Here is a 16,245-nt window from a genome sequence, read left to right as displayed (position 1 = left end):
GCTTCTCCTGTGTTAAGTCCTTGCAAGTTAAGGTTTCTATTTGTAATTAAGAGTAGCTCCTGTTTCTTAGATCTGATGTAAGCTGCGTGCCACCCTGTTCACGCGATATGTGCATCCTTATTCTTGTTCCTTCCCTTTCACTGTATCTCTCTAACAATGTTTAGCAGCCAACTCGCTTGCCCAGTGAACATCTTATCTCTTCTGTAAAAGGGACTTCAAGAAGCCAGCAGGGGATGCTCTCTCAAATCTCCACTCAGGGTAAGGCAGATGGCTGGCTAATTCCAGGTGCACTCCAAATACAGCTTGCTTTTAACTGGGACAATTGTGGATTTGGCCTTTTCTCCTCAAGATTCTTGAGCTTAACATAAAAAAAGCAGCAGGTGTCAAAGGTATTCCACGACTGTAAGTCAGGTTCTGGCATCTAGCACCATCTGAAGATGCTCTACATGCCCTAACCCCCAGCATTGCTAGCATCCTTGAGGGAGGAAGCACACGGGGGGGGGGGGGGGGGGGGAAGAGTTATGAAGCCAGGCAGGCAGCTCAGCGATACACAGTTACTGTTTTCTTTGCACCTGCAAGACTCCAGGTTTTCTCCTCATCCTAAGCAGTTTTCTGAGTCTGTAGTTGTGGAAGGACAACTGGATGCCTTACGACACTCAATCTCCTAATCATGTACTTGGTTGCTCTGGCAACCAGCTTCCATCCCCCTGAGCTATCTCATTGGCATAAATAGGCCTGGTTGAGAAAGGTTTATGAATAACAGAAGATGCTTCTGTCACTTTTGTCATTAAAGAAATGCCAGGAATTTTAGGAGCGGTGTGCCAGGAACTGTGGATACAGACCTATGTATATATTCTTTAAATCTCGTGCTAAGGGACCCAGCCATGGAGGGTCTCATTTGTACTTGCTCCTGAGGCTGCCAGGCGTTTCTCAGCAGAGGAGGGGCACGCTCCCTTTGGACTTAAGATGCGTATTCCAGCAGCCACGCGAGCATCAGTTTCTGACGCAAAGACTGGGAGAGAGGAGGTAGATAGCGATTGCTGTCTTCCCAAGGAGGAGTGATGGGAGCTCAAAGGCTGTGTGGTACTGGGCCTGGGAGGAGGAAATGGGATTTCTGAGGTATTTACCAAGCAGAAGTCAGCAGGGACTTCCCCGACAGGAGTGGAAATGGGCTATTCATTTTCAGAAACACCTGGAGTGTGGCATTCACGTGCTAACTGGCGGATGAATGCACTGTTCCTGTAACTAGGTTGGAGAAGAATTGCATGAAGGGTATCATTAAGATGTTAAAATGAATGCATTACATATGTTAACAAGTGTGTGAACCCTGTATTATATCTGGCAAGTGGGGTGTTAAATCCTTGTTCAACCAGCCAGATGTCCCTGCAGCTGCTGTGGCATTGCCGAGGGAGACAGCCACCTGAGACCCTTGCTGCTGACTAGCACCAACAGTGTCTGGAGCATCTGGCTGTACAAATTGCTTCTTCCGGGGATTTGATTGACAGGTACCCCATGGATCACATGACTCATATCGTGGCACAGGTGGGATTTCAGACGGATACACCCAAACTCCAGCAACCTGACCTTTCCATGCAGCTGAGATATATTTTTATTGTTTGGAAGGATGAAATCAAAATTGCAGTCAAACAAACGTAAGACCAATTGAATCACATATACTCAGTGTCTTGCTCTCGTAGTTATTTAGCATCGTTTTTAAGGGCAGGCTTAGAAGTTGGCTGCGTTTGGCAAAAATTTCTAAATCATTTAAAAAGCTCACAGGGGTCTGAAGGGAGCTGGGTCCTAGCAGACTGGATGCTTTCCTTATCATACCCCTGGGAACTGCACTTCTTGGATGTGCCGGTTAAGAGAAGTTGAACAGAGGCCACAGTGGAGACCACAGTTACACAATCAATTGATCTTGTGTAGGCTTGTTCCCTGGAGGGGGTAGATTGTGAAATCCCAACATTTTTTCCTATGAGTTAAACTACACTTGAAATTAAGGGGGGAAAAAAATCAAATCAGTTGTTTTCCTGTCTCTGCAGATGCACTCTGACAGTAAAGATGAAAAGTTAGTAAAATATAATTCAAAAGATAGCACTCAGCGGCCGGGTGTGGTGGCGCACGCCTTTAATCCCAGCACTGGGGAGGCAGAGACAGGTGGATCGCTGTGAGTTCGATGCCAGCCTGGTCTACAAAGCGAGTCCAGGACAGCCAAAGCTAACACAGAGAGACCCTGTCTTGAAAAACAAACCAAACCAACCAACCAATCAAACGAACCAACCCAAAAGATAGCACTCAGTATTGAAACTTCCTCATTCCTTTTGAAATCCTGAATTCCTGTCTTTTGGTGTCCAGGAGGCGTCAATTTGGGGCAATGTCCACTAGGTGGCACTGTGTCAGAAGGTTTCTTTTATCCTTGGCTGCAATTTTCCTTTTGGCTGCCTACTTGACTCAGTTTCCTTTCCTTCTGTTTTGTTCCCTTTTCTTGTTCTGTTAAAGCGTAGTTTAAGCCTAAATTATGCTTATCTAAAAATGAATACTTTAAAAAAGAGACTGCTTGTTACAGTTTGACCATAAATAAATTCATTCGTTCATGAAGGTTCTTATTAACTCTCACAGGTAAAGATTCTTGTTGTCCTCCGTAGTTTATAGGAACCAGGGTGGTGTGTGTGTGTGGTTGTGTGTGTGTGTGTGTGTGTGTGTGTGTGTGTGTGTGTGTGTGTGTGTGGTGTGTTGTGTGTCGCAGGTTTAAGTGTAAGGAGGTATTTATGCTTAAATATGAGGGATTAGAAGTGTGGCTGTGAGATTTCACCTTTGAGTGAACGTGGGTACTAACAAACACCCACTTAGCAGCCCTGTTTCTCAATGCCTACTGGATGTTAGAATCCACCTTGCATCATCTTTTGAAAAATATCAAGATGGTATGAGACCAGTGCCTGTGAACAGGCCCAGGGCAATCCCAAAGTTAACTCCAAATCGAAGCGGTGTCCACTGTTTGGATGCATCGAATTCTACCTACAATAATTTGTGTGTGCACACGCGCACACAAATGCATGTGCAAAGGTGTGCTTGTGTATGGGTGTGAGTGTGTGTGGGAGCCAGAGGTCATCTGGGCCTATCCTTCCGAAGTCACCACCTTGGTTCATTAGGACAGGGGTCTCTCATCGGCCCAGAGGTGATGATTAGGCTGGTAGGCTGTCCAGAGAGCTCCAAAGACCAGCTTGTGAGTGGTCAGGTTGAAAGAGTGCACTGATGCCTAGCATTTCTGGTTCTTTAATTTTAAACAAACAAACAACAAACAAACAAGCCACTGGGTCTGGGGATTAACTCAGAAGTTCTTGTTTACACTATGCCAATTAAGCTATCCTTAAGTTAAGTTTATTTTTTTTAACAGTCTCAAACCCATAGACTGAGTTGATGGTATTTAATAATTACCCATTAATAGCAATTTCGTTGGGGTTCAAAGACTGAGGTGGAGACATATATGTTACAGTATTCTGTGTGTGTGATCTGAGGTCACAGAGTCATTGTAAGATCCCTTTTTGGTATTGAAACTTCCTTCCTGGATTTCTGAGAGGAATTGCCATCCTCCAACACTCTAGAGAAATAACACAAAAGCATTACCTCCCGGGTCTCTAACGAGAGCTCTAATTCATCCTGGGACATGAACCCTTTTTTCCCCTGACAGCAGGCATTGAAAGTGCTTCTGAGAGGTGCTATTTATTGAATTTTCTTGTAACTAAATGGGTCCGTGGCAGCTCTGACCTAGAAGCCACTGATTAAATGGGCGAGGAAAGTGCATTCCCAGGGGAGAGGGAAGAAAAAAAAATGTCCCTGCCCATTTAATCAGGGGCTTCAGTCTGCTGCTTTGGTCTGGGTCTCAAGCCTTAAGATAATTTGCTCATTTGCCCGTGTAGAAATCCCTGCAAAGGGGATTTGTCAATCTCAGCTGAGGCAGCCACAGCTCCTTGTCTGTTAGAAATTCAAATGAGAGCCTCCAGCACAGGCCTCTTGGACCTCAGACTGTGTGAGCTCGCAGTCCTCCCAGATGTCGGACACACCACCTTCGGTTTTGAGAGTCGCTGCACTGGCCACAGCAACGTTTTTCTCTATGGTGAGGCTGAGTGTGTAGACATTTATTTAGGGAACAGGTTTGTAGGAGGAATGTGCCACGCTTCTCTCCTGACAGCAGAGCAGGTCAGAGCTAGTGGGAAAATGAGGGAATAGCTTTAAGCCTCCGAATAACTCTGTCTCCAAGATGCCTATTCTAGTCAGGTAAAGATATATATGTGATGTCTATATGTAGATACGCACAATGGATATATAGAAAATGTATATATAAATGTATAAAGTTATGCACAATGTGTAGTGATGCACTCTGTATATAGAAATGCATAGGAATATATGTAGTTATAAAAATTCTCTCTCTCTCTCTCTCTTTCTCTCTCTCTCTCTGTGTGTGTGTATGCACACGCATGCACACTTGTGTGTGCATGAAGCAAGCCAAACCAGGAAATTCCAGAAATTGGGACACTATTGTGAATCCTGAGAAGAGACCTGTGAGGCCAGAAGTCAGCAGGAGTAGGGAGGGAAAAGAGCAAACTGAGATCCATCGCATTGTTCAATGCCAGGGGCCACCATCTACTTAAAATCTCCCTATAGTGGGACCCAGGTGTAGGTCAAGGCGGAGGCTGACCGTACGTGACCTCTGTGGATTTATGGTAAACAGAATAGACTCTTATCTCCTTTGGGGGTCCCGAAGGCAGAGAGAATAGTCAAGAAGAATAAATATTCTCTCCAGATCGCTTCTCACCGACAACACCTGAACTTGTGTTATTCCATCTTACCCGTTTGTTGGTCCGACTGTGTCGCTGAAAGCCTTGCTTTCTGGTTAGGGAGAATTCTCTTTCCATGGTCTGTTCTGCAGACATCTCGGAATGGTGATAGCCAGCCGGATGTTCATCACAGTAAGAGGGAAATGGGACATTGTCCCATGCAGACAGCATCCAGGTATCTGATTTTACTGGGCGCTCAGCTGGTTCCCCACCTGCATTGTCTCATCTAACCTTCCCAGCTGGGCTCCTCTTTAAGCTGAGATTTGAACCAAGGCAAAAGCTAGAGCTTTGAGCCGCTCTACCTCATGGGGCGTTTCATGTTAGCCAATGTCTGAACTGCGTGAGCACATGGTGGTAGAGACTTCTACACCTGGGAGCTCAGGTGAACATGCAATCACCTACACCTGTCTATGTATATTCAGTCTTTCTTTTCTTGGCAGATGCATCAAGACTTTGCAGCAGTATTTTTAAGTTAATTATCAGCATTCTAAAAGCTCTTAGACCTTTATATAGTACTTTAAACACACAGGCTTAAGAAAAAACTTAACCCCTGGGAGGCAGGTATCATTCTCTTTCTTGTGGGCTGAGCCTCTGATAAGAATTCTCTCTGAGTTCCATAAAAAGAGGCCAATTGCAGACTGAAGAGAGCGAACTTATCACTTTCTGGCTCTCTTTATTTCTGTTTGTGTACCTGTTACAGATTTTTAATTATGCTCAATTATTTTGTTTCATAATTTAATTTGTCTTTTTGCTCTCTTTTATTGCCCCAAAGGTTTTCTTTGGTGATGGTGGTGGTGGCGGCAGTGGCGGGGTGTGAGTGTGTGTGTGTGTTTGTGTACACACATGTGTGTGCATGAGCACACTGGACTTTCTAGCATTTTAAGGGTTCAGAGTCTAGGAATATGAGATCCAGGGATTTTGCAGCCTCTTGAATTTCTGGGCTCATTTTAAAGCATCCTAGCTGATTTTACATGCTGTAGTCCTGCATTATTTGTTTATTTTATTTTACTGCTTTACAAGAATAATGAGTTTATGGATAACGCTCTCTTTTATTTTAGGAATTACAACATATTGTCGGGCCACAACGCTTCACAGGAGTCCCAGGTAACTATGAGCTCGTATGAGTGTTTGAAGTCCTGTACAGCCTGTAATCTTTAGGCTTACCTGGTTCTGTCATCCCCAGCTACGATGGAGGGCTCATGGTCCGAGCTGACCCAGAGGGGCAAGTCGGAGCCTCATCAGCCTTTTGCTCATCTCACTATTAATGCTGCCAACATCCCGTCGGGTAAGTTATTATTCACACCCAGCCTGAAAACATTTCAACTCTCCATTCATCAGCACATGGCCATGCTCACACCCATGCTTAGCCTGTTACTGAACCTTCTGGGTCTTGACCTCTAAACCCAAGGAAGGAGGCAAACCCTTCCATTGAGCCCTGCCTTGTCAATCATGTCACACTCCACACCATCCCTGTATTCATTTTCAGGTTGTGCAAGTGGATTCTTATTTTAAGTACCTGCCAGTTGGGAACACACAGCATTGCCCACAACGCCCATCTGTTTTCATTCAGGAAGTAGATTAGTTTGGTATCAAACGCATCCCCGTTGCTGACGTCCTTGGTGGATGACTTCATTCAGGGAGCCTGAGATTATTTTTTTCCATCAAGGAAGGCTATACAGGGGCCTTGCAGATGACAGCGGTCCTCCAGAAGCTGAGGTGTTCTGTCCCTCCGTCCCATACTTAGCCTCCCACTCCCTGGTAAATATTTAGTTTAGTGGACCAGAGACCTGATTACTTTTGAAGTAGCCCGTAGCTACTTTACTGTGCTAGGTAGTCAGCATAGCCACACTGGCTCCTCACCATGAGCCAGGCAAAGATGAAGGGTCACAGTGAATACTGGGGCAGAGCGGTGGGTGAGTGTCACCGCTAGCACCAGTACTATTGTGTCCTACATACCAAATGCCTCCTATGGCTGAAATCTTTTGCTCCCTGTTCTTTCTCTCTCATCCTCACTACAACGTAGTAATTAGCACTCAGATTGTTCAGACAGGGACACAGTGCTTCGTACAGTTTATCCTTTGCTTAAGGTCCCTGTGGTAACAGGATTAGAAGTTGACTTTCCACTCTCCGAACTTGCGAGCTTGGTGCTGTACATTTTCATAGAAGCAGGCTCACAAGGTGCTTGTGTTGACTGGCTTTGTCAGGAGGGGGTAACCCAAGGGTCATATGTATTGTTGTAAGAAGTAGATTATAGTTTGGTATCCAATGACAAGGGCTCTAATGACTGCTTGGGCCTGTGACCTTGGGCAAAGTACCAGAGTCTTTACCTCAGCTGTAAAAACCCACTTGTGAGACAGCTATAGATACTACATTTTGGGCTGGAAGGGGGGCATATTACACTCAGTAGATGCAATTTACAATTATTACGTGAACTCAACTAAGTCATTATGTAAATTCCACTTTGTTCTACAAATGGCTTAAGGCAGGACTTTTTTTTTTTCTCTTTTATGAGTTTAAACTTTTTGAGTCTTTTAAACAATAAAAGTCCATTTTTCAATAAATAATTTTGAGCCGTTATCACCGCGTAGGCCTTAGAGATTTTTTTTTTTTTTCGAATGAAGATATAAAAAGTAAGAAACCAATTCTCTAGGCTGCCTGTTCTGATCCTGTCCATAGCTGCCTCCACTGACAGGCTCCCTGTCTGTGTGCACCTAGTGGTGGAGCTATACTAATTTTCTCTGAGTGGGAACACTAGTTTGCATGCTCACAAAGGCAATTAAATTAATACCCGTGCGCCGGCTGCGTGTGCTGTGAATGTACCCTGCATTTATCTGTTCAGTTCACTTTAAATGGCACAGGATAAATATTGCCTGAGAGCGGGTGCCAAAGTCGGCTTGGCAACGGCAAGCATGTTTTAGTTATAAAGCTCCCTCTGCAGGCACCTAGAATCCAATCAGTGTCCAAAAAAAAAAAAAAAAAAAAAATCCAGGCAAAACTCCTGGTTACAACAGCTCTTTGGTTTAGGGCGCAGGGAAATGAACCATTCCAAGCTTCTGTTTAAGAAAATAGAGTTAGTTGCTGTGGTTGGGCCCACCGCCCCTTTAACCTGTTGTTTTCCCAATGCTGGCCAGTACCTGTGACTCAGAGGAAGTTGGCTTGTATTTGCTATTTTTATTTTAGAGAGCTGTTACATATTTATTTATGCACAAGGAGACACAATCTGTCATGTGCGGACTGTTACCTTCTGCACTTTCAAAGTTTCCTGAGTAAAATGTGGCAGGAAGTACTTGGGGAGGGGCTCAGACTATGCGATTTTCCTTAGGAAGCTGTGCAGGCTAAATGTTTGCTGAGGTCCCTTTCCAACATCTAGCAGCTGGGAGCCCAGCAGAGAGCTGAGGAGGTCAGCCAGGCTGGGCTAAGAGGTCCTCAGCATGCCTCATTAGCGATAGAAATACTGGCTGCCAGGGCAGGCCTTCTTCACCTTGCTATTTTCTCATCTGTTCTCCACACTGTTATCTTTTGGCTAGTCACTGTCTAACTTTCTAGCTTTTCTCCTGTGGGTTTTGTGAACACCCCACTGTGCTTCAGTACTTTTTTTTTTTTCTCACCAACAGTAGCGTCTCTTTCTTTGACCCATTTTTGATCCAAACCTTCCTAGTTTTCTGGTTCTTCTGTTTCGCCATCTAGCTCAGCTTTGCTGAGCATCACGAGCCTCCGCAGCTTTTGTGAGGCAGTTCCTTGTCACCGATGTCCACCCTGTTCTTTGCGGTGGGCAGCAATGGAAAGGCCACGTTCGATATGCTTACTTCTCTCCCCACCATCAGTGGTAAGCGTCCTGAGGGCCTAACTAGTTGGCAAACGTCTTCATTACAGACAGAGTGAGAGTCCATAGAAAACAGCACACTAAGGTGTCCTTCTGTCAGATCGTCAGGAGGAATCAAGTGTTGAGAACAGGAATGGAGAAAAATCAGAGAGGCACATCATAGTATGGACAACGCATCCTCCCCTTGACTCACTGAAGTGTGAGGGTGGTACTCGATCAGGGTTCCTGTCTTTTCTCACCACTATTTTGTATTACTTTCTTCCCTTCCTTAGCCGTATCTCACTCAGACATGAGTTGGCCCATCCCATAGAAAGAAGGAACTTCACTTTGGTAATTTATCTCGTCTATACATACATACGTGATAGTTGAATGGAATGTAGTACAAGAATTGGCTGAGAAGCTGGGAAATGTGGAGTAACTTGAGATGGGAGTATCTTGAGCCTTGCTCATGGATTAGATGACTACCTACCAGGTTGGAGGAGCTGTCATGTCAGCGTTGTTGATGATGATGATGATGATGATGATGATGATGATGATGATGTAGTGAGTAGGCTCAGGCTCGAGCAGGCCTTGACATTTTCACTTGGCACAGCTGACTCTGGGCAGAGCTTGGATAAGACCACCAACGGGAAAGGAGGACAAATGCTGTCCAGCGCCTGGAGGCTGGCGACTGTAGCAGCCCTGCTGTGTGTGAACTTTGAGAACCCTCTTGTCCTCTTTGGAACCATGGTTCTCAACTGGAACCATTGTTTTCTTGGTCATTTAATGATGGGATATTCCACTCATCTCCCCTCTCCCGCTTTTCCCGTCACCTGTGCAGTTTCTGCTGTAGCTTGATTTGGAGGTCCTCAGAACACATCCAAGAGACTATAGACCATTGTCTGGTTCACCCTCTGACGCCCTAGGGAAAGGTACAGGTGTTCAAAGTTTCCCAGGACTCAGGCCGCCTTTGGAAAGTAGACCGTGGAGGTGGTATTATTATTGTTATTGTTATTATGTATGAAAGGATCTCCTTGGATCCACCAAATGAGAGAGTTGTCAACTTTCATGACTTGGAATCTAGTTCATGGGGTGGTGTCTTCAACATCTATGCTTGGACTTATTTCTTTTATTCTTATACAATCATTTATGTATACTGTTGCATAAAGCAGTAGGTTTCCTAATGTCATTTTTTTGTTCAAGTGTAACGTGTGTTTTGACTTTATTCATTTTCCATCACGCCCCATTGCAAATAGTACCTCTTCTATTTGCTTGGTTGAGGTGTGTGTGTGTGTGTGTGTGTGTGTGTGTGTGTGTGTGCGCGCGCGCGCATGTCTTCTAGTTCTATACATGAGCAAGAACTTGTAATGCTTGTCTTCTCTGGGTTTCCCTGAATGATTTCTGTCAAGACTATCTAGTTACTATACTAACTACCATCTCCAGACTGACAAGTTGCAGGCAGCATGACAGCCAACAATATTTTTTTATGCTGCAGAAACAAATTATCCCTTGCTCCCCTAGTCTGAGAGCTGCCGTGTTTTGTCTTGCTCACTCCAGAGAGATGCATGTTAGTTTGGTATAACTCTTCATAAAATCCTTGAAGAAAAGATGTGGCTTGGACCTTTCCATGGTTCTGTAAACTTTCACCTGATCAATTATCACTTTTTCCCCCAGTAGAATAACATAAATTTCCACATAAGTACACATATTGAATAATTCAATTTATAATAGAGGTACTCCCAATTTATTTTTATTTTTTCTGACACAGGGTTTCTCTGTGCAGCCTTGCCTGTCCAGGACTCTCTTTGTAGACCAGGCTGGCCTTGAACTTGAAGGGATCCACCTGCCTCTGCCTCCCAGAGTGCTGGGATTACAGGCGTGGGCCACCACACCCGGCTGGTATTCCTGACTTTTAAAGACCTAGACATACGCATCCAAGACCTGGGCTATGAAAGACATTCGCACACAGCCGACTTAGAATGTTCTGTAGAACTTGGATTTCACCGGAAATAGTAGCACAGTGGTCCCTCATCATGTCCTATCATGGACCAACTAGGGTTGTAGAAGAATTGAACCTTGGGAGTGATTTCAAGATATTTTGATGTGATTGATCGCATGAAGTCAGTTGCTGGGATATCTTGTCTTGGAGCCTATGTGGGGTTGGCTACTCAGTTGTGTGCGACTCCGACTGAGGTGGGGGTAATAGATGGTGACACAGGTGGAGTCTGGCCTCCCCATAGCTTCTGTGATGCTGATTCTCACATCCTTTACACATCCCTGTCCATGAACTAAAGAAAGGCTAAGCTATACAAGGATGGAAGTTCTCTTCCTGTACAAATTGGCTTCTTTCTGCTCTGAATTGATGCTGGCTAATCCCCCTCTTCAACTCAGAATGGACTGCTTCTGTCCAGGGGCCTCAATTGTCTCCTTTTTCTGTTCCCGGGTTTGGTAGCTCCTCCATGGAGTTAGTTTTGATCCCTCTCTGTGGGAGTAACTTGTTCTTTGCCTCTGTAAATCTCACAGAAATCCGATGCACTTCCTTCATGCTTTGCTTCTTTTCTGGACCATGTTGTATTATCACTTGTGTTCTATAGCTTCTTTGAGGGCAGGAATAGAGGATTTTTGCTTCTGTGCCTCCAGAGTGCCTTACAGAATGCACTGAGCACATCTGAATGCACCTATACCCATAAAGGAAATGAGCATCAAGGGAAATTACTGTGTTGTGACAGGGTCTGTTATTTTAGCATATAACACCACCTTGCCGGCCTACATGATAAATAAGGAAGTTTTCTTACCCAAGTAATGGACTCTAAACCCTGTGCCTCTGTTTTCTGTAGGTTCCCATAAAGTCAGTTTGTCCTCTTGGTACTACGATCGGGGCTGGGCCAAGATCTCTAACATGACTTTAAGCAATGGAAAACTGAGGGTTAACCAAGATGGCTTCTATTACCTGTACGCCAACGTTTGCTTTCGGCACCATGAAACGTCGGGAGACCTAGCTACGGAGTATCTTCAGCTGATGGTATATGTCGTTAAAACCAGCATCAAAATCCCAAGTTCTCATAACCTGATGAAAGGAGGAAGCACCAAATACTGGTCAGGAAGTTCCGAGTTCCACTTCTATTCCATAAATGTTGGAGGGTTTTTCAAGCTACGAGCTGGTGAAGAAATCAGCGTCCAGGTGTCCAACCCTTCCCTGCTAGACCCGGATCAAGATGCAACATACTTTGGGGCTTTCAAAGTTCAAGACATAGACTGAAACTTGTTTTGTGGTGCATTAGCATGTATATCCGAGATGTCTGGAAGCTTTCTAGAAAAAAAAAAAAATGGAAGATGTAAATAGGTGTGTAAGACTACTAAGAGGTATGACGTAAGAGGTATGACGCACATTGTACAGAACTCCTGGGCCCCTCTCTTGGCCCCATACAGGGCATGCATATGTAAAGTCAATAGGAGGTGTTAGACTCGCGATGGGTACACAATGGTTTTACAATTTAGTGATGAATTCTTAGAATTGAAGCAGATTGGAAGAAGTACAGTGATGCTTATGAAAAAATTGCATGTGAGCTATGAGAGGAGTCATAGTCTGTGGGTGTATCCTGGCCATATGCCACTGAGAACCTCAGATTTAAAGAGGGTGCCGTTTCATTGCAGACAAATCATAGTTTGGAGGGTTACATTCTTTTGAATTGTTACATCATGCTGGAACCTGCAAGTAAGTACTTTTTTTCCTAGTGAGGAGAGAAAAATATATGTATTTTTATATAATATCTAAAGTTATATTTCAGATGTAATGTTTTCTGTGCAAAGTATTGTAAATTATATTTGTGCCATAGTATTTGATTCAAAATATTTAAAAATGTCTCACTGTTGACATATTTAATGTTTTAAATGTACAGATGTATTTAACTGGTGCACTTTGTAATTCCCCCGAGGAAGCTTGTAGCTAAGGGGAAAGAGTATTGTTTCTGGCGACCACATGCAGTTTATTTCTTCATTCTTTTTAACTTAATAGAGTTTTCAGACTTGCCGAGCATATGCAAACAAAAAAAATTAAAATGAATACCTTGAATAATAAGCAGGATGTTGGTTACTAAGTTCCTTTCAAATTCAGAAGCTAATTGACTTTAGGAGCTCACATAGCCAAGAAGGATTCAGAGCAGGCTACTGAAATCTGTCAGGCGTATTTATGTAATTATTGAACAGGTATCTTTCTACAAGAGCTACACATTGTAAATTTTTGTTTCCTTTTTTTTAAAATACTGTGGTTCATCATCAACAAATACATTCTACTTTTTAAATTTAGTGAAAGTTATTTTATTATACTGTACAATAAAAGCATTGTCTCTGAATGTTAATTTTTTTTGGTACATAAATAAATTTGTATGAAACCTGCCTAATGGTTTTTGTTCTTGTTTGCTTTCATGTGTGCCTTGGTCTGCGATCCTGTTCTTTCCAGGATGATAATACAGCTTCTATCTTTCTCCAAAGGTTACTGGGAGAAGTGCAGATTTAATTAAAAACTAGGAACAGATTCAATTAAATTAATGAACCTTGGAATTTGAAAAATAATTTGCAAGGGATTTGTATGCAAGGGTGTAGCCAGAGAGAAAAACAGGATCCTCGCTCAGAAAAAAAAAGTTTGCTCTGCTTGTGGCGTGACAAAAATATGGACCTTTGACCTGGGAGACATAATATGTTCTCCCTTACCGCAGTAAAGAGGGGCTCCCTTTGGCCTGGACCCAGTTCCTCATGGGAATTTATGGATGAGCTGTCTAAACCACACTGGTTACTACTCATGCAAGGCAGAGACAAGAAAACAGCCAGCTTAGGGAGGCACAGGAAGCCATTATTTGAGGTACTTGTCATTTGCAGGTAAGTGTGTCTTTTGATGATGGTGACAGCGTAGAACGGGGGTGGGGGCGGGGAGGAATAGCGATGCTACAGAGGAGAAATCATAAATTTTAAACAGCAGAGCTACCATGGTGTTGGCCAAGATACACTTACTACTTTACCTCTGTCAGTAAGTCTGAGTTCAACAGCGCAAGGCATGACTTGGGTGTTGTGTGTCCGGATGGCGGCTGCCTGTGTTAAGGAATGATTTCGGCCAGCAGGGAAGCTTCTGAGGCTTCTACAGACAGAGGATCTTGTCACGGCCTCATTTACCACCCGCATTATAACCTGCTCCCGCATTATAACCTGCTCCCGCATTATAACCTGCTCCCGCATTATAACCTGCTCCCGCATTATAACCTGCTCCCGCATTATAACCTGCTCCCGCATTAAAACCCTGCTCCCGCAGTTTCCGCGTGCTCGGTTCATATTAAGTTGTTGAGCTAAGCGCAGGACCAGGTACCGTGGTTACTATGGCAGTTCTCCCAGCCCTGGGATTACAGTCAAGTGGGGTGTCAGGTTATGCCAGATAAAGTAAGAAGCATGTCTTGCTTGATCCAAATCTTGGGAGCCACCGAATCTAAAATGAAATATCGGAACAAAAGCCTACAGTGTGGATACAGAATATCAATTATTAAGTTTTACTAGAGGGGCGGGAGCAGCATGTTACTCTCAGACTGTGTGACAAACACCTGAGGAGATCACCTTAGGAGTAGAACGGTTTATTTAGGGGCAAGATTTTATTGGTTTGACTCCATCATGTTGGGGAGGTGGTGGAGGAGCAGGACAGGAAGGAAGCAGAGAGCGCACCTACAGGATGGCTCCTGCCCTGGGTCCTCTCAGGAGACAGGTATGCCGACACACCCACAAGTGTGCCTTCCTGAATAGGTCCTTTCCAGTCCAGCCTAGGTGACATTCAAAATCAGCTGTCAAGTGTAACCAACTGGCAGCCTCTCAGAGATGCAGGAAGACAGCTCGAGGATCCCGAGGTGGTTCCTGGGGACCCTCAGAACTCTGAAAGCAACGCAGTATGTTTCATGTGATGCCAAGGAGAGCCTCTGTGGGAGACCTGGGGAATTCAGGCACAGTGTAATGTGTGTATGTGGGGGCGGGGGTTTATGAATACTACCTGCAGGTCCCAGGGGCTTTTTGGGGACAACAATGACATGGTGACGTGTTTAGAAATCAGTCAGTGTTTTCAAGAAAACAATAGAGACTGGCCGTAGTAAGAGCTATGAGGAAGATGCCCCAGTTTGCCAGGCTCTGAGCAGCGGGGTCTACAATGCACACAGATCCGTCTTTGCTTTCTCATCCATCTCTTTCTCATTTCTACTCTCTGTGCTTTAATCCTCTCATCCTCCCCCACCCACCAGACTTCTAAGTCTCTCACTGCCCTGGTTTGTTTTCTGTTGTTGTGATAAAATCCATGACAAAAGCAACTGGGGAGAAAAAAGGGTTATTTGCCTTTCATGCCCCAATTACAGTCCATCGGAGAGTGGGAAGTCAAGGCAGGGGCAGGGGCAGGAATCTGGAGGCAGAGACGGAAGCAGAGACCATGGGAGAATGCTGCTTACTGGCTTGCTCTGCATGGCTTGCTTAGCCTGCTTTCTTGTAGCACCCAGGACCTCCATCCCAGGGGTGGCACCACCCACAGTGACCTGGGCCTTTCTAAATCAGTAAAACAAACCAATGACTTACTCCTGGAGGACAGTCTGATGGAGGTTATCCCTCAGTTGAGGTTTTCTCTTCCCAGATACAGCTCAGTTTGTGTCAAGTTGACAAAAAGTGACCATCATGCTCATGGTCCTTAGGAAACAAGGAGGCTGCGGTGTGGGTCGTTGAGATGATGTCCCTACCCTACCCGGCTGCAACTGAGTAAACATGTGACAAAACAAGGTCAGAAAACCTATGTGTGTCCGAGGTAGTGGATCTGAGCTGCTGGCTCACTGTACCTGCTGCATTCCAGCCCTCTTAACCTGCCAAGTGTGGGGAAGGAAAGCTTGCCAACTCTCAAGTTATCTGTCTTCCTGAATCAATTTTTACAACCACACCAGGCCCGTGCATCCAAGCCACTTTCTAAAAGTCAACATGAAGCCATTCTTACTTAGTGGACTCGCTTTCTCTCTCTCTCTCTCTCTCTCTCTCTCTTCTCCTCTCTCTCTCCTCTCTCTCTCTCTCTCTCTCTCTCTTATCTCATTCACTTACAATTCAAAAAAAATTATCTGGTGTGCATGGGTGTTTTGTCTGCATCATGTATGTGCTTGGTGCCTTTAGAGGCCAGAAGAAATTATCAGATACCCTGGAATTGGAGTCACAGATTGTTGTGAGCCACCATGAGGATGGTAAGAAACGAACTTGGGTCCTCTGGAATAGCGGTCAATGGTCTTAACTGTGGAGCCATGCCATCTCTCTCTATTAGGCCACCTTGAAAACTTCCCTGAGGGAGGTAACCTAGTCCCTTGTTGATTTTGGTGGGGAGCCAGGCACTGCAGACCCGTCCTTTCTGCCTGTGTGTTCTTAGTGGGCTGCTTTGATCTAGCAACACCACTCTACTCAAGGCTTTGGAGGTGCGGAACTTGGGAGTCACTTTGTGATCTTACCTTTGGCCTCTAGGGTCACGATGGGCACACCATGTGTGCATTTCCTTCACTTTGTCTTTGTTAATTGATTTTTCAGCTTCTTTGCTATGAAATTGAAGCGTGTGCTCAGTAACTG

The 16,245-nt window shown here is 44.6% G+C and overlaps 1 protein-coding gene across 1 annotated transcript in view; it reads left to right on the top strand.

Annotated features, from left to right (window-relative positions):
- Tnfsf11 (TNF superfamily member 11) overlaps positions 1 to 11,995 on the top strand; it is a 92,784-nt gene extending 80,789 nt beyond the window's left edge. The window contains exons 3-5 of the mRNA XM_051160861.1: positions 5,894 to 5,939; positions 6,019 to 6,120; positions 11,475 to 11,995. Of these exons, the coding sequence (XP_051016818.1) occupies positions 5,894 to 5,939; positions 6,019 to 6,120; positions 11,475 to 11,896 (570 nt within the window). The 3' untranslated portion in view covers positions 11,897 to 11,995. The remainder of the gene's footprint in view (positions 1 to 5,893; positions 5,940 to 6,018; positions 6,121 to 11,474) is intronic.
- Positions 11,996 to 16,245: the final 4,250 nt, after the last annotated feature.

This window comes from Acomys russatus, chromosome 18 (genome assembly GCF_903995435.1).
Source record: "Acomys russatus chromosome 18, mAcoRus1.1, whole genome shotgun sequence".
In the NCBI taxonomy this organism is placed as follows: Eukaryota; Metazoa; Chordata; class Mammalia; order Rodentia; family Muridae; genus Acomys; species Acomys russatus.
The sequence above is the reverse complement of the archived record's forward strand: the minus strand, read 5'-3'. Positions and strand labels throughout refer to the sequence as shown.